The 19,775-nt window shown below is 38.3% G+C and overlaps 1 protein-coding gene across 1 annotated transcript in view; it reads right to left on the reverse strand.

Moving 5' to 3' along the window:
* LOC118785532 (low-density lipoprotein receptor-related protein 1B-like) overlaps positions 1–19,775 on the reverse strand; it is a 306,119-nt gene that overhangs the window by 164,978 nt on the left and 121,366 nt on the right. The window contains exons 5-11 of the mRNA XM_036540253.1: positions 19,312–19,566; positions 14,972–15,134; positions 6,741–6,963; positions 4,495–4,681; positions 3,836–3,979; positions 1,210–1,446; positions 359–539 (exon numbers count right to left, since the gene is read on the reverse strand). Coding sequence (XP_036396146.1) covers positions 359–539; positions 1,210–1,446; positions 3,836–3,979; positions 4,495–4,681; positions 6,741–6,963; positions 14,972–15,134; positions 19,312–19,566 — 1,390 coding nt within the window. The remainder of the gene's footprint in view (positions 1–358; positions 540–1,209; positions 1,447–3,835; positions 3,980–4,494; positions 4,682–6,740; positions 6,964–14,971; positions 15,135–19,311; positions 19,567–19,775) is intronic.

The following is a 19,775-nucleotide window of genomic DNA, read 5'->3' on the forward strand; positions in this document are numbered from 1 at the left end:
AGCAAGAGCAATTCTGCTGGGGAATGGTCAAAAATCCCAGCACCAGAACCTCATAAAACACAACAGAAAGCATGTTGTCAGTGCAATCCATGCCAGAAGAGGATTTACAAGTAATTACAGGGATCTGAATAAATGTAACCCTTGTGTTTACTGGAATATAATGCATTATTTGTGAACATTACAGCCCTTTACAACACTATTAAAATTAAAGTATAACATTGTTTTATTATTTTAAAGCAGAAAATACCCATGTACCTTTTTCCTTTGATATCATGCTTTTGCTTGGATTTAGTCATACTCATACATTAAAAAGTGAGAGACAAAGAATATGAAGAAGGAATTCCAGGTGTAAACATACCCGTTTAAGGGATCCACAACAATGGCTCTGGGATGAGACATATCTCCCTCCAGAAGAGTTTTCCTGGTCTGAGATGACTTCTCCAATCTGGCCACACTGATTGTTTTCTTATAGCCATCGTTTGTCCAGTACAAATTATTCCCTATCCAGTCCACTGAGATCCCTTCCACATTATCAAGGTCTATAATTTAAGGAAACAGAAGTTAAATGAAACACATATGCTTTTTTCATTATTTAAACTTCACACAAATGTCCCCCTCACAAGGGTCCCTCCTCACAATTTAAAATTCAGTGCCATTTGTCATTGTCACCTTTCCAAATTCGTCATATCTAAACTGGGAGTATTTTGTTAGAGATATATCTACTGTACATGTGGGAAAAACATACATACAGTTATTTAGTGCAAAGTCATTGTATTTAGCTCGCTAACTTTGTTTTGTTTGTAACTTTGTTTATAGTTAGCTGGCTAGTTACACAGGCTACCTTACATTCATCTTGACTCAGGCGTTGTTGATATCTGAGAAACAAGTGTGCATATGGTTGAGGTGACAGTGAAATGACATCTCTGATAAGCACGGCACTGCACACAGTAGGCTAATAGCTAAGAAATAGCCTGAATACACAGGCTCTCTTGTTAACATTATAGGCAACTTACACCTTGTCACTTTGATTTGTATTGTAAAGAAAAGATCTGAACTTGAAATCTTCAAGCCTCAGTGCCTGAGCAACCACTTTTCAAAGTGTCGAGCCCTGTGTTATGTTTATTTTTCTATGACATAGCAGCAGGGATGTGCAATTTTCAGCATATCAAAGAAATAAACACGATATTTAAAGGTCGCTGTAATACTTACCGTCTTTGAGTATTGTTTCTCGACCGCTTCCATCAATTTTTTGTCGGCCGATCAAAAAGCTGGTAGTGTCTGCAAAGTATATGTAGCTTGTTTCGGCGTGGAAGTCCAGGGCACGAGGGCTTACGAGATCCTCGATCTGTACCATGTGCTCGTCGTCAGACTTGATATTCATGTCCAGGCCTCTGATAATGCCAGGTCGCCCTTTCCCGTAGAAAAGGAACAGCTCGTTCTTGGGTTCTGCAGAGGGGATTACTAAAATAAACAAACTGCCAGAAACTCATCTTCATTATCCTGTGTATTTCCAGGGCATAATTAATGGACATAATTAGGCTTTTTTTTATTCGTCAATGAAAATTAAATAATTTGGCAATCAAAATGTATCGCAAGCAAGAGAACTAAGCTTGTTACATTACCTTAATTAGAATAAGAGTTATTCCACTGATTAGACCTTATCAAATTAATCATCCCTTTGTTCAAAATGGTCTGTGCTTTCCAGAGACAAGGCTGTTAAAGGGGGGCGATAGTGCTTTAGCCAGAGAAAAATGGGAATGTATTATTGCTGTGGACGTTTAATTTTACAATTCATTAGTACCTGCCGCAGCTGGTATTTGTATTGTCTGGGATGTTCATTTGACCTGACAGTGAGATGCGCTCCAGTGAGGTGGGCGCACACAGAGCCACGCACAGCCAGGGTGGATGTTCTGTGCACATCCGTACATGTGAATCAGAGCTGGAGGATCAGTATCAAAGGGTACCTAAAGCAAACAATGATTAGAAAACCAAACACTTGGGCGCCTGTTTGTGTGGATGGTAATAGTTTGTGACTGACCCAACACTTCGAGAGAGCGAGTGAGAGAGAGAGAAACGGGAGAGCTATTCTTATACAAAATTAAAATTCCCTCGTCATACACAGCTGACTCAGAAAAGATGACAGAGTCATGCTATGAGATGCCTGTCAGAGAACACTGCATGGGAGGGCAGTCCCACAAATGTTTACTTGGCCATGGTTATTTCTCGCCTCGACTACTGCAACGCTCTCCTCGCTGGCCTACCAGCATGTGTCGTGACACCCTTACAGACGATCCAGAACGCAGCGGCGCGTCTGGTTTTTAACGAACCCAAAAAGGCTCACGTCACACCGCTACTCATCGAGCTCCATTGGCTACCAGTATCCGCCCATATAAACTTCAAGTCACTAATGCTCTCTTATAGAGTGTTTGCCAGCTCCGCTCCCATCTACTTGAACTCCATCTTAATGGATTATACTCCCAATCGATCACTGCGTTCCTTGCATGAACATCGCCTGGCATTGCCTTCCCTATGCACAAGGCAAGCCCAGTCCAGGCAGTTCTCGCAGACAGTTCCCCGTTGGTGGAACGAGCTACCAAAGGCTATAAGAGCAGGGGTGTCCCTCTCTATCTTCAAGAATCTCTTGAAGACTCACCTCTTCCGAACTCACCTTCTCGCCTAACATACTAACATGTCTAACCCTCACTTTATTCTGTTGCACTTTATCTTATAGCACTTATCGGTTCACCTTTCTGTCTGCATTGTCTTGCTTTATCCCTTACAGCTCCCTTAGCACTTCGCGCCTACTACAAGGCCTCCTTTCGTACTGTAGCTTGAATGAATTCCTCGTATTGTAAGTCACTTTGGATAAAAGCGTCTGCTAAATGAGTAAATGTAAATGTAAATGCACTTTACACATACTGTTGATTTTTTTTATTGTCATTTACATCATGGTATATTCTTGAGGACATTCTTCTACTTTAGGTTATGTGTGTATGGATTTTGTTTCACTACTCGGATGTGTAGTTATCAACTGTCAGGCCAAAAAGATGTACTGAACTGATGAAAGAGAGAGAGTGAGATGTAACCCTGATGCCGATTCCAACCCATGAAGATCCAGCTCTCTTGGGGAGAAAACATACATCTGACATCCGTCCACTGCCCAATGTTGTTAGCTACTAGATGAAAATGCCTGCATAAAATCACATGCCATAACAATTACTATGCATGGATGCAGCCACAGTGATGGGTCCAGCTATTCATTTGAGCCAGGGTATAAATCAAAGAAAACATAGGCTGTGCCGAATTCGAATTCATTATTTCAATCATATTAATATGGATGGAATTTGTATTGTGTTATTCATTTGATTCTTGGTTTTATCGTCATCTACATCATCTTTATTGATCTCATGAACCAACAAATCCAGTAAATTGAAAACTATATTAAGATCATAATGAAATATACCTACTGCGAGTCAATAGTACAACATCATTTTGAAATGGTATAATACCAGTGAGTGTTCATCTTCATTTCTACCATATAAGATGGACTGCGTGCCACTCTAACCCCGTATGGGTCACTTAATCTTCCCACTTGTCAATAAATCAGGCCATTCATCTCAATTCCATGTAGTATGTTTCCAGGCAGTGGAGTAATGGGATAACAGACATCAGGCAAGTGATGGATTGGTTTTCAGAAATTCCACCATCATCTGTCTAAATATCAATACCTCTTCTTTCTTAGAGAGCCTACAAGTAATTACACACGGTGGTTAAAAAGATCAATGGCGCCAATGGCTTTGCGATGCAGGTAAAGAAAGCCCACGTATGTACTGACTTTTGCAGGACTTGCCGTCGGTCCCCAGGTTGAATCCTCTCCGGCAGCGGCAGGTTCTGGATTTGTAGCTGCCGCTGAGCAGGCACATGTGGGAGCATCCCCCTGCTTTCCCGTATGGGTCTGCATCGCACGCGTGGCTCCTGACTGCAGAAGGGGAGAGAAACACGCTGCACACCCCGGCTAGTTTCCTGCCAGCTACCTATTCCCACAGTGCGTAAGGCTCTCAGCGCACGCCTGAACCATGCAATCTGCATCTCCTTAGTTGACCACTTCGATCTCACAAGCCAAACCTGTCCTGGCAGATTTGCAGGTGCAAACCTGCCCATGATATTGATGATATATGTATGTACTTATACGATATAGGTTCTCATGATATCAGGCAAAGAAAATATAAATAAATACGAGAAATAATAATTTTAGTACATTATTTTAGAGCTATGACATAACAATAAAGTAACATAAAAATGTCCACTCTGAAACATACATTTATGTATTTTGTCGATGTGTTTGTTTTGTTAATACATTTTTGGCGTCAAACAATATCTAGAAATATAGATTACAGTTAATAAAATAAGTGCTAATTACACACTAAACCCAATACCTACACACATACATAAACACAAACACACACATACACACACACACATTTTTCACAGTACCTGTTGGCTGACTCAGTTTGTGGTAAACACGTATTGCTCTAGAATTCCCCATGCTGGCTAAAGTTTGCCGGTCCGTGCTGTTAAACCTATTTATCTGTAGAATGTCCACTTTGGATCCCCTGGAAGTGTCAGAATGTGTTGCAAATAAGTAATCCTCAAACACCGTTAATCCATGGAGGTATGACACCTGAAAAGGAGAACAGTGAGGTCAGTAAGTAGGCTCTCAATACATCACAACTTAATCCTGAGCAAATGCATTTCCATGGTCTGCTGCTTTAATCTTTCAGAGACAGCTGTTGTAAATGACAACATTAGAAAGAAAGGAAAAAAAAAACAGGGCAGAGAGCATACAGGGAGCTATTAACAGGAAATTCTGAAAGTTACCCCTACAGTTATACTTCAGATGACAGACAACCAAAATATGCAAGCCCCGATTCTGACTTTGAGGAGATAAGTTGTTTTTCTGTAGGGCCTAGACATGGGCGCCGGTTTGTTTTGAAAAGTGCTGGGGACAACGACGGGTTCGATACGTTTGCACCTCTTTAAAGTGGTGGGGACGAAACAGGCCACAACAAAAAGCGGTGGGGACATGTCCCCAGTGTCCCCAGCGAAAATGATGCCTATGGGCCTAGACATATTTTTATTTATTTGCATTAGGACCTGAGATACGCACCTGCGCATCTAAGGTGTGGGTAGTCTGTTGCGCCCACTGAATAGAACTGATTCTGCTCCTTTGATGACCCAACATTATCTCCCTCTATGAGGTTATTCTCATAGGTATAGTATTTTTATCCTAAAAGAGAAGCTAAAATGTATGTGTGCCCGTCGTTAAAATATACTCTAGGTGACCACTAGCAAGTAAAACAAACTCAAATTCTCTTTGATTTTCACCAAATTACAATTCCTTCAGATATTATAGATTAACCTGACTCTCCAAGTCATCATCATGCAGTTCCCACAGGTGGCATATCCTCACTATGTTCAAACAAAGCAATTATATGCACTGGGCAGTTGACAACTGCAGCATACAAAGGCAAGGGCACTATCTCTTGGTTCTTGCCCTCTTTGCCTCTCCCTGCTGCTCCTATTAATAATGTAGACATCCAACTAAATGTAACACTGGGCACATTTATTTTTTCTCAGGAACATTTACTTTGAGGTAAAAAATGCTTTCAGCATACAAAGGCTACACATTCTCCCCAAATGAGTAAAACAATATATATATAACTATATATATATATATATATATATATATATATATATATATATATATATATATTAATTTAATTTAAATGATCAGTTTGTTATTAAGCAGCTTCAGGAGTTCATAATGAGTTTATCATTTGAATCAGCTGTGTTGGAGCAGGGAGAGATCTAAAACATGCAGGACAAGGGGTTCTCCAGGAGAGGTTTGGGAAACGCTGATCTACATTAAAACACAGTTACTGGTCAAAGTGTTTGAACTGCTCTTGGAGAATCCATTCTGCCAAAAATAATGTTGGAAACCCTGAAGGTATATAAAAGATAAAAAATGTCCATACGGACCAGAAGATGTGTAGTATTACTCATGTAAATATAATGGGAACAGTGCCTTCCAAATACGCTGAAGGTTTGCAGTAATATGTTCTCTGTGATTAAACTCCTGCTAGTACAATGCTTGTTTCCCTTATCATACTAGGAGGAATTAACTAAGGAGCTCCTTGAAGTCTCATTTGAATAATAATGACCTGTATATGCACTCGAATTGACAGTTTCACAGCTGAGCTAGAGGAACACAGGATAGTCAGCTTTAGAGCATTCTTGTCATATGTCTTTATATCCACCTGAAATTAAAAGTAATTAATAATGAACATTTAATTTTTTTCTAACATTTCAGAGGAAAAATCATACAGAGAAAAATCACGTGAAGACAGGCATGCATTTTGTTTGAATGATAATGTTTTCGTCATCAGTCCTAGGATTGCATCTGCTAAATTGGAGAGATGCCATTATATAGTAATGACAAGTACTACTCAAGAGGGATGCAAGAGAAATGAACACTGACACAGAACGAAGAGTCTGTTTGCCATTTTACATCAATTGTTAGGTAGGATTAGTCATATACATCGAGGCAGGTGGCAAAAGCTATAACAACATGAGGGATGCCTTCAAAATACCACTCTTCCAGGCACTCACCACATCTGAATTCACTCCCTTTGTGATAACAAACGCAAAACAAACAAGACTAGCAAGAAGTTTGTACTCACAGAGCTCCCTTGAATAACAGTGTGCCTGTTTTTCCCGTTGTAATCCACAACTTCAATGTAGTCCAAATAGGCATCTGCCCAGTACACAAGCTTCTTCACCATGTCCAAGGCCACTGCTGTTGGTTGCTCTGTTTTTTGATCCACAAGCCTAGTCCTGTTGGTGCCATCCATGTTACACCGCTCCACCTTGGCCACATTCCCGTAATCCGTGAAGAAGAACTTACTGAGAGGAAAAGAAGTCATGTTCAGAAACATTTCAGGAAAAGCTGATATGTGTAGTGAAAAAGTTAAGTTACATGCAAGACCCCCAGTTGTCTCTTCATCTGTATATTAACAACAGGCTAATATACATTATGCAAATTATCGATGCTAATCTATCTGGCATCATCGGGCACATTGTCACCATTTACAATGACAGAATAAATTCCAGTCATGATATTACCAATAGTTATTTATAACTGCTAATTATTATCTCATTGCATACAAACGTGCAGTTACATTAGTCTGTTAATCACACTTTCACAGCACTCAGAAAAAGACATGGCGTCAGGTCTTACTTTAGTACCTCTTAGTACTGTACACCTCTATTAAGCCATCAACCAACAGGAACCACGCAGACAGAACACTTATTTAAGGGTATGGGGTTTAGCTCTCTTTGTCTCTGTAACCTCCACAGGATCCTGTTTCCAGAGCCCACTGTTACAAAAGCTTTAGTAAAAACTCAATTGATTAATACAACCTTTTGACGCAGTTAAAAAACAACGCATTGTTGCTAATTAATCTGGAAATTAATTTCAAGAGACACCGTTCTGATTCTCCAGTGAGCACGTTGCAGCAGCCAAGATGGAAACAGCAGTCAGTCAATCAACAGATAATACTCCCAATAAAACTGACAACTTATTGAGCTTCTTCATGCCGCTCAGTTTGTACCATGATAAAATATCACATTCAAAAGCTAGTGCTAAGGAATTCTCTTCAGCAGTCTGCAAGTTTCCATAAATGTCAGAAATTTGTAAGTTAATGGATCGTATTTACAAAACAACCCCACTTTAAAAATTTCACACACTGATTGCATTAGTGTCAAGGGCAACCATACGTTGTGATGCTATCACAGAAAAATGGTTCCTAACTACTGTCCTCTTTATCGGTACAATGCACATGCAAGCCTTTAACTCTTAAATCTCAGATGAATTCACAGGCTGATAGCAACTGTTGGAATGTATTTTCCATCAATAAAAATGCTGTCAAAAAGATGTCAGTGACACATTTGTGACAATGGGATGTAAACATACTGTATGTGACACAGTCAAGTCTTATGGTATCTAATTATAATAAAATTTGAAAATAAAAAATAAATAAAAAAGTTGTAATTACCATGTCTATCATGTTTCCTGTTGATGAGACACATCTTAGGATGAAGCATTGTCTTAGTCTAAGACTGCAGTCTAAGACTATAAACATTAACGTAATAAGTTCAATAGAAAGGTTGGTAAGAAGATCCCTAATTAATTAAGAGGTGACACTGTTTGTCTATCTACATGTATATATCTATTTATCTATCTATCATCAGAACAGTATATATACTTTTTTTATTCACATTTAACCTCTGAATAACCCTGGCTATTGTAAGTTCTATAATACTGTACCCTCTGCATATACACATGTGCAATGTTGATAAATTAGGAAAATAGAAATGGTTTTGAGATTTTGAGCGGAAAAATATCAAACATTAATTCAATAACTGAAAGGACCTTTGATTTATGAGTTACTTTGAAGGCTTACATTTGGGAATTTACAGGGAAACTTTCTTCTCCTCCTACTATCCACCCACTAACTGCCCACAGCGGCCCACAAATCTCCAGTCACACACTGAGAGAGAAAACAATTTTGGCAGATGCCAAAGGTGCACTTGCCCAGAATCATGCTAAATTCAAGATTGGTATTTCATAAAAAAATACCAAAGAGGCAATTTAATGAAGATATGCCAAAGAATATACTGGTCTACTATCAGCTGCCAATGAGCATCTGAGGTAAGTATACTTTCATTCAAAGGTCACAGCCTATTTACCCTCTGGTCTCATGTATTAGGCTACATCTACATGAATTTACAACAAGGTGCATTAAATGAAGTCCATCAGACCTACAGGATGGTTGAAAACTACATATGCACAAGGAACATACCACAGCATACAGTTAACCCAGTTATGTCTGTTTTATACTCCAGTGTGGCAATACTATACACATAAAACAACAACATTAAACAAATGAAAACTTTCTCTATTCTCTCATGTGAACATGCTACTCTTTTTTGTATTTTTATCGTCCTAGATGCTTTAAGAACAGTCTATTATTTTTGGGTTACTCCAGAATCTACTGCAAGTATACCATGTGTACTTTGACTCCCATACTGCTTCACTCTCTTATCCACAGTGGCATTATGGGCTTCCTAGTGGCTCAGTGGTTAATGCCCTCATCCTGAGTACAAGCTGTGCTCTATGGCCCGGGTTAGGTCCCAGCCATGTCATCAGGAGACGAAGACCAGAATCTCGCAGCAACACTACTACCAACAGTCCAACACAGTCACGACAACCAAAGAGCCAACGTGTACCCCATGACACAAAAGCAATAAAATGGATACTAGTGGAAAATACCACTTTACTTTTGGATCAAACATCCCCTATCAAATGTTCAGGTTAGACATTGCAGGGGACTTTCCACCGGGTCTCCACTGATGGAAAGTCAAAGAAAAAAGGCATATCAAATTTTGCTCAAAATACTACTGCGCCCACCAAATATCACGCCTTAAATTGTTTGACTGCCATCTCCTATCCTGAGCAAAGTGCATTAATAAACAAAAAATTATAATTTATACACTGGTTTTGTTTTTAGCAAGCACACTGACATCAAATTAACAGAAACAACAGCACCAAGTGTGGCTGGCAACCGTGCAACATTTTTTCCATCATGAAAGTTAGTCATTACCTGTGAAAATTACAGGATGAACATTCTAGCATGTTATGACCCTGAGACTCATAAAAGCATCGGTGAATTACTCTGTCAGGAGAATGTGCCTGTCTTCCATTTGCTTCCTGGTGCACTGTGGGACTTACAATATGAAAAATAGTGGTGGTAGGCATGCACCTTAGTAGTGGTGATGTGTGTATTGTAGAATTACATGTGCCTCTCTCCGCGCTCATATTTAAGTTCAATGACTCATTGCAGGTGACAAACTTTAATGTATAATTGGCAACTACTAAATTTGCACAGCATGAAAGTCTTTTAACCATCCAAAAAAACCCTGGATTTTTTTAAAGTTCTTACACAGCTAATGGAAAAAAAATGCTTTTTCATATTTCAGTGTGAGCATATTTCTTACCACCCTTGCCCAATGCAAGCAACTATCACACACTTCCTCAATTTATTTTGTTTTCACTCCATTGCCCTGGGCTAACAAACCTCTGCTTTATCAGCGTTCTGATGGGAACAGAAACAGCTGTACCCATGTATCTCTAATCAGACTGCAGCAATACAAAGACAAAGAAGCAGATAAAATCAAGAAGGGAGAATGGACAGCTAGCATTCCTATTGTTACAAGTGATGACCTTTCTCACCTAATGATTCAGTTCATTAACCTCATACTGAAACAGGCTTGTCATATTTTGTGTCTGAAATGTAGGAAAAAAAACAGAGACACAAGACACATGTGCTTATAATACATTGTGCAAAGATGGCACTAAGAAGAGAGCAACCCCATGATGTGCACTAAATTATGGGATACCAAGTTCAAGAGTCACTTATTATAATATGAACAAGTATAATATAGAAATAACTTTATTGTTAAAATACCTGTGCTGTGGAAGGCTAATTTAGAGGCATGCTACACAGCTGGCTGAGAAAGTATATCAGCATTTACAAATGGAATTGCTAGTATTAACACTAAATAGTTTGGCTCAGTACATTTATGGTGATCTTGTTTTGTAAAAAGGGTATCATCATTTGGCTAGCTACCTAAGTACAAAAAAAAAGACAGCTAAAAACTAACATCCCTAAATTTGCTTTATGGTTTTAACATAATTTTCATTTACAAAGACCTCCTCATCCTTCAACTTCTGGGTTTAAGGCTGCCATTATGGAAAGCCTAACACTTTGAATGATAATGTGTACAAATTGTACATTATTTTAGTGATAATGAGGATACATGCGTAGTCTTTGGCTCAAGCCATAGACTTTTTTTTTTTTCTACACAAACAAGCCTCTGTATGTTCTGTCAATGAACCCTCAGTAAAACTGTACTTCATTTTCTAGGCACTGCTCCTCCCATCTCTTCCGATTCTGTTAACATACAATTCAGAACATCTTTCCTCTGTATTCCAACTACAAGAGAGATGCCCACTGCTGTGACCCCTCATGTCAATTTGTCCACCCTGATCCACCCACCGGTTTCTTCTTCTCTGATACTTTCACAAGCATTTGGCCTGTTGCTAAGACAGGCTTCATCTTTGTCTGCACCCCCCCCCCCCCCCCCACACACACACACACACACACTCTGTTTGCCTCCCTCATGCTCTCACTGAGGTGGATCACTGCCACTCCTGTTCCACTCTCCTCTGCTTCTTTCATACACGTAAATCTTGCATGGGCGGTTGTACTGGCTTTGCCATTTCTCACAACTGGCTTAATTTTTCTTTCTCCCTGTCTTCTTTTCCTCTCTCATTTTTTTCATGTTGTTCCTATCAATGCAACTTATTGATCAGTTGTTATTAAACTCTGCTGCTTTGACTACCTGTGTCTCTCTTCCTTTGAATTTCCCAAAACAGAAACCTAATATTGCCGTGCTGTAAGAGCAGGCTCCCCTTCCTGTTCTGATGTGTCTGGGCTGCTTCAGTGTTCAGCACCACAAAGCAACAGATGCCCCCCGCCCCCATGTCCCTCAGGGATGGGGGTCTCAGGGAGACCTGAGCCAAATTTCTTCCTACCACTCAGAAAGCTCTAACCAAATAATCAGTAAAGACTCCATCTTGGCTTCTCATACTTTCAACAAGAGTTCCCCAGGGCCCAGTGCTTAGCCCATTCTATTCTCTACTTAAACAGTCACCTGGATCTGTTATGCCCATCCACATCCCTTGTAATGCTGATGAAATACACTACTGATCTACACTGACTCACAGTTGTCGGGCCACACTACAGCATTTTTCCACCAAAAGCATGGCTGTGTCTCATCTGCACTTCGCTCCATTGGTTTCGATTAGAGCTCGTATCTATATCACATCCCTAGTGTTAGGCTTGCAGGTTATAAAGGGCACAGCTCCTTCCCATATTTAATCCATCATCAGCTCTTACAACCCCGCCTGAGCTTTCCACTTGTTAAACTCTGGTCATCCATCAGTTCTTCCCCTCGGGCCACACCTCATTTTGGTGGTTGACTGAACTACCCGAAAGTCTCAGAGTTGCAGAATCTTCAAGCATCATCCAATACCAACTAAAACCCCACACGTTCAGAATTCATCTTAGTAACTAGGCGTAGCACATAGTAAGCTAACCACCTACAACCTTGAGTGACATGTGACATAATGCAAAATTGCATAAAAATGCATTTGTTGTTCTTAACTATAATTACAAAGCATATGAGCGTCCGTATTTTGGTGCAAGGCTATGTTGTTTTTTATGTATTGTAGTTTTGCACCATGGTTATGCATGTAAGGCAATGTTGCTTTTCGGCTCTTGTTGCATTTCACTGTAATGTGGGCATGTTAATCTTGCAGATAAATTATATATGTTCTTATGTAATGTATGTGTACATTAAAACAATTGCTGTAGTGGGGGTTAGCACTGTTGTTTAAGCTTGGTGCTCAATCAGTCTTTTACAGGCTGCTTTGTACGTATGATCTCATTGCTTCTGTGACATACAGTACACTTAATGTATCTCACCATGACAGAAGTTTATGTTACTCTGGGTAAAAGCATTATTCAAATGAATTAATATTACTGTCAGTGACAGAATCTGATATCATCTAAAAATACTCATATTTGTTCAGGTATGTATAAATATAACATGTATTTAAAGTAAATAAATAAAAATCTGATTGAATTAACACATTTCACATAACACTTAACAATGACATCACAGCATTTATATTGGAAACTGAGGAAAAGTTCATAAAAAGGTAAATACAATGTGCAACCTATCAGCATAGGAGTTGACTTAATAATTTAATTCACAATTCTGCATTAGACAAGTGCATTCCTGGTGGGTGAATTATGACACTGCAACAGTTATATCATTAATGATTATACAATAGCAGCATGTAACAAATGAATTTTGGTGAGGCAGTGTATGTCTAAGATGTCTGCTAAAAATGTTCATGAGAATCCACATTTTACATAGACATCTCTCATCTCCAAATGATACAGACATATTAAATATAGAAGCCTGATTCAATTTCACAGTAGAGTAATCAATGTTAAGGCTGCTCTACTGGTCTTTACTGTGAAAGAGAAACAGCTCTATGAGCTCTAACACTTCTCTTGGAATATAGAGCCTCATTAAAAACCAGCACGTTCTATATTCCCCATGTATTATCATGAATATAATGGTGCGGTCTCACTGTTGAAATTGTTGTTTCAGCTCACTGGAGATATTTCAACAGAATGTCTTTTAGCGCCTGATGAGCGTTACCAGCATAATTATACATCCATTCTCTCCTCAGTGGATTCCTTTAGCTGTGTCGTTCATCTTAAACAGATTAAAAATTCTAATGAATGTATTAGTCCTTTTGCTGAAATGGTTTCAGACACAGACCATTTTTTTCACCTTGAGTATTTCACCGTGTTTAAGGGAAATAAGTCAACAAAAAAATAAAAGCTTTTTTTTTTATAGAAACAGGGGAACTCTACGGGATATGTGAAATAACCCCTGAAATACTGTAACCTTTGTATAACTAATATAACTTTTGACAGCAGTTGTTTGCTGAGGTATTCCATCAGCACTTCTGTCTGGTTTAAAAATGCATATTTGTATGTTTAGGTAGAAAGCACACTGCAGCTGGAAAGCTAGAATACAAGTAGGCAAATCTCAAGAGCAAATCTTGGTCTTTGATTGCTATCCTCATGATAAGCTAGCACCAGCAGGGGGGAAATCTGGACTTGGAGGCTCTTGGACCTCCCATGCTAGTAGGATGATTTTCCCCTTTGCCCTCACATCCAAATTGGGGCACTGAGGATTTCTAGTTGCCCCCAAAGGCCCTCAACTTTTCTTCCTGTCTGTACCCATCACATGTGTGCCATGTAAATGTTCTGTAATTAAATGCAACTGTAATGGAGTTACTTTACATGGATTTCTCTATACTGTTTTTAATAGTTATTTTACAGCATTATCACTATAACAGGCAGAAAAGGATGAGGAATTATTATTGTTATTATTATTATTATTATTATTATTATTAGTAGTAGTAGTAGTAGTAGTAGTAGTAGTTGTTACTTTAACTATTAAACGTTTAACTTAAAACATGTAATTAACTATTTAATCATCTGGTATTTGACTTAGTTACTTCTCTGATCCTTTGTAAACATCTCTTTGACACTACTGAGCATTTTACAACTTAGCTTATCAATTGATTAATTGAATTTTTGTATCATAAAATTATTATTAGTCTTGGGATTCTGGGTTCAAATGCAGAATTATGAACACATGTACAACAGTTATGACACATATTATCATATATTAGTCAAACCTCAAATGATCTTAACATTTTTGAAGCAGTGCACTCAATTCCAAATACCATGCTTGAATTTTAGCTTTTAAGACCCGTCCTCTCATGTTGTCATCAGCTTCAAAACAGCAAAATAAATATAACAGCAACTTTAAATGAAGCTTTGCACTGTAATTTCACAGGGGAAAATATTTAAGACAGAGTATTAGCATTTGATGAATCTGTTTACATAGTTTCCTGTGACTGTCATGTACTACATAGCTGTCATGTCTGTTTTCACAGGCAATAGCAACTTACAAATCATATTGCTTCATCCTGACCCCACTGATCACACTTTCAGAGCATTGGTAACATTGCTGTGGATCTGTGTTTTTCTGGTTGATTATCACTGATATCCACAGTTCACCACAGTGGAAAAGCAGTTTTTGTTGGAAGGTCCATAACTGCTCATTCTGTTGTAAGTGAAATGTTCCAAGATAACGGGAGTTTTTAGCAAACCAAACCTCCCTCATATTAACTTACCCCATCAACGGATCCACAGCAATTCCTCTTGGGTTCTGTAGGTCGAGATCAATGATTGTAACACAAGAGCCTTTGTCTTGACTGCACACAAATATTCGGCCATTGATTCGATCCACAAAGTAGAAGCTGCCAGTGAGCCAGTCTATGGCCATTTGCTCAACATCTGCAGGTGAAAGGCCAAAAAGTATTGGTAAATATTTCAAAGATGAGGCCGTGCACAACCATAACCTTTAAACATAAGAAGTATGACAAACAGTCACAAATGAAATGTTGAAACCACATCTTTTTGATGTTATTATCAATACAAAGTTTTGGCTGAAGAGTCAGAGTTTGTGTTTTTTTAGTTATGTTTTTTAACAAACCCATTTTGAGTTTGTTAAAAAAAAAAAAAAAAAATCAGATGTCTACTCCATCTTCATCATTGCCCTGCAGACTTAATTGGGCATTGCCATTATATTTTCATCTTTATTATATTTATCAGGTCTTTTTAATACAGTCATGAGGAGAGAACAACTTTAAAAAAGAGTGCAAAATTAGGTAAGACTGATGATTTTGCCTTAATTGAATTAACTTAACCCCTGTTGATGATTACCCTTCCAAAATCACATAAAGGGGAAATCAAGTTCACTCTTCTGTCTATAAACAGTAAGTGCTTAGTAGTTATATCTATTCATAATACGAAGATGGTTTCACTTGCTTGTACACTGGGAGAATTTATATCAAAAACACATGATGAGCCTGAAGTTTCAAACCTGTTTTCTTAATGAAAATCCAAATTATCACTTCAAAGCTCAGTAGGTTCTGAGCCTTCATTGCATATTCATGGAACATTCACTGAGAAATGTACACATAACTGTCTCAAAGCCTCACATCCCTCCCTTCTGGGAACTCCCTCTCACTCTCAAGACACTAAGTCAGCTTACCTGAGGACATCCTGATGTGTATTTACCTCCCCGGCTCCATATTGTTGCATTTTATAATTAATTTTAATAACCTGATACACATATCCTAAATCATAGCACTTTTTCTGATTACACAATTAAATGCAGTTGGGCAAAAATAGACCAAAAATACCACCTAAGACAAACAAAAGTAAAAATGACTTTGATATTTGTCCCTTTTCTGGCAGATTCCGACTGTTCAGTTGGCAGATGTGTGCCATCCAGCCAAGATATGAGTTGGCAGAATGCCAGTAAAGGATGGAGAGTTAAGCCCTTGCATCCAATTTTAGAGCCTTATTGCAATTTGACACAGCTTTTTGAAGTTGTTGATTAATGTAGTACTTACTCTTTATTCATTGTGGCACAGGTTATTATAGCACTGTTTGACAGATTGATATATGTTCAGATCTGGTCTGATGTTTTCAGTATGTATTGTTCTTCAGATGGCCTTCTTATATATGCATGCATATGCACTTATGAAGTGTTGTTTTGCATTTCACTCTGGATCAAAGCATCTGCAAATTAAGTAAATGTTGACTGAATCTAGGCCTAAATTAACTTCTGCTAAATGGAAGGTCATTAGTGTGGGATCCAAAAAGTTATATCTCAAGTACTCAGATACAAGATGTGCTTCCACCTCCTGACCTGTGAATAAATCTCCCATCAAAACAGACTTAGTAATAACCAAATTAGGAACCTGTCTGTCTGTGAAGTTAATGCATTTTAAAAACATGACATGAAAGCCTCTGTGCTGCTATTTTAAAATTCTGGGCGTAATGAGATGAACTTAGCCCCACCATTTCAAAACCTTCATTCATTTGGAGACGAAACACCTCCTGCTAAATTAAATCTGAGCTGCGCACTTGATTTTAATGTGGAACTTTGCCATATTCATAACGTCCGCTTCCAAGAAAACACTCATTAGAAATAGTCAAGGGGAGTACACTGGTGCAACATCAACTTCAAAGCCATATTGGCGTTTGTTTGTAAAGCTGTCCAAATTAGAGCACATTTTAATTTTGGTGGTTGTGTAATTGTTTTTGTGGAATCATCAAAGAGGGAAGCCAAGGAGGGGGCGGTATAAGAAACCCAACCAGGTTCATTCCACTCTGACTCACTTATAACATGACACAGTGGAATATTCGTCTCAGGCTTGATTATCTCCTCTAAGCGCAGATGACACAAGGTCAACTTCACCAGAGATGTCACCACACACAGCACAGGTGAAGTGTCTCATTTGCATACCATGCGGAGATATGGAGTATCTGGAGGCTCTAACTTGTCAGCAGCTCTGTGGACAAATTTAGGCGCATGGAAACCCATAGACATTGTTCTAAAGTCTTAATGGTGATACATGATTTCAAAATGCCACAATGTGCACACAATACCTATGATACTTGTTTAATTTCTGAAATCAACGTATTGTCAGTTTAGTAATGTGTATAAAACAAAAATGATAAAAAAGAGAATACTGCAATTTTAAAACAACTATTTCACAAATTAAACCTGCTTTTAGGTACACGGTTTGACTACTTTATATGTAGTCTTTTCCCATCTTTGTAAAACTCTAAACAATGTTATCGGCATTAGTCATGGAAATATGTAGCACCATACTGCAGTATTATACAATATGCAATGAAAAAATCTTCATCAAGCACTTAACATTTTGAGGTATCTGAAATTACTGTTGTGCATGTACATCTGTTTCTGGAATTACAAAATTGATAACTAAAAACGCATTATGAATCTGTAATGAATGTGACAGTGTGTATTTACAGAAAACAAGTGTTCAGTCTTGGGCAGTGTCAGAGTTTATATCGACCTTCAGTATCTGCTCTTCACTACCAAACTAATAGCTGATGACACATTAGATTATAGAGACCATATATCCATATATGCATTGCTTTGTTTCACAAATTCTTTTCTGTTGTGCTGTAGGTGGTATTTAGGTGCAAAGTGGTTTATAGCAGTATAACCATCAGCTGGATTTTGATGCTGTTGTAATAGATCTGAGGTCAGGTATACCTGTAAAAAAATCATTTGATGAAAGACAATTGGAAAGGCTCAGACATGTGACATGCTATACACCTTTATGGTATTTGAATGTTGAACCCTGCAACTATTTAATAACAGATCTAGCTTGTAAGATAAGTAGTAAACAAATTGCATATCATACAAAGCCTATACAAAATTTTGTCTGCTGAGGAATAAATAATAACTTGATAATTTCATGGTTTAAAATTTCAATTGTGAGTGTAACTTAATTGTTTTAATATCAGAGGATTATTCAGCGGAGATATGGAATGTGTAAATCTTCCTTGCCGTCAACTTTATTTTTCACGTGAATTTGCTAATAAGGCATTGGGAGAATAAAACAGAAGAAAATTTTACTCTACATCCTGACATTCTTTATGCCATTCAAAGTCAAAGCCGAGTTACACTAAACACAGTCCTAAACATATAAAATTGTCAGATAGGTTCATAGGCATATACCATGGGACTAACTGGAACAAGGTCCAGAGGTCAATTGATTTCTTAATTGGAATAAATGGAAAAATATGACCAAAAAAAAACACAAAGTTTATGCCTGAGTGTAGGTTTAAAGGCTGCTAGATGCAGTTCGGTATTGCTAGAGATCACCACCAAAAGTGAACCAGAGAACCGAACGTGTGACATAATATGGGCCTTTTGTCCACAAAATGAAAAGCACAACGGTCAATTCAGTACACGACAGGAATCAATTGTTTTGTTTTCTGTGCACGAAAGTATGTGCTCACCAGTATTTCGTGGACACAATGCTGACGCATTTGTGTTTTTCATGGACAAAACGCATTACGGTGTTACATGGTTTCGTAATGAATAATTTATGTGTTTTGTAGCACAGAAGGCATTCTGTCTATGAAAAAAGGTCTGTTACACTTGGCGCCCCATAACATAACATTTTGTGTAGTTTCAAGATGGCTGTGCTAGTGGTAATTACAGAGGGTTGGAAAAGTATCATTTCTGGTGTTTTATCATTTTCTCATAAAGTAACAATAAATACATATAAATAGATGATATTTTGGTTTTTTTGAGCATTTTGGTTCATCTGTAAGCAGCCCCACATAAAATAGTGCTTGTGTGGGGCTTTGACAGTGTGATTAGAATGGAAACTAACACTTATGTGGAAGTCTGAGAAGGTATCTGCATGTCAGAGAAAGCACTACTTAAACAGAATGAGAGTTACATGAAAACAATATACAGTTTTGTGGGAAAATTAGCCTGACTAAAGAAAGGGTATCCAATACTGGGAAAAATGAGATGCTGTTGTTGATGGAAATAAAAGAACATGGTGTGGGAGGTAGCATTACATGCTCCTTCTATGAATCTCTTTGATTCCCCTGTTATCCAAAAACTTACTTTGCAGATTCTGGTCTATTTTTATTTCCCGGACTTCTGAAAAACCTTTCAGCTTCATCATCTTGGCACACCAGAGACCAGTTGTCTCACTGGATGCAACCCAACAGACTGATTCTTCCTTGTAATTGAAATCCAATGTGAGAATTCCACTCGAGTCCAATGGCTTTAGGGCAGGCACTGAAGATCCGTTAAGGTTTGCAACGGCAATGTGTTCTGAGTTTCCAATGAGGAGGAGAGGAGGTCTGTCGCTTGCCTCTGAAATAGAAAGAGAAATAAACAGGACACATGAAAGCTGTAGCTTAAGGGTTACCGGATGTTCAACCCGCAGGAATGATATTTTGTTATGTTCATATTAGCCTGGTGGTTGCCATTTCAAATTGGTTCACGTCTAATCATGATGCATTTCATTGTGAAGCTAACATTTCTTTTGGAGTTACACAAGGATCAGTTGGCCTATTGCTCTT

This window comes from Megalops cyprinoides, chromosome 11 (genome assembly GCF_013368585.1).
Source record: "Megalops cyprinoides isolate fMegCyp1 chromosome 11, fMegCyp1.pri, whole genome shotgun sequence".
Taxonomy (NCBI): Eukaryota; Metazoa; Chordata; class Actinopteri; order Elopiformes; family Megalopidae; genus Megalops; species Megalops cyprinoides.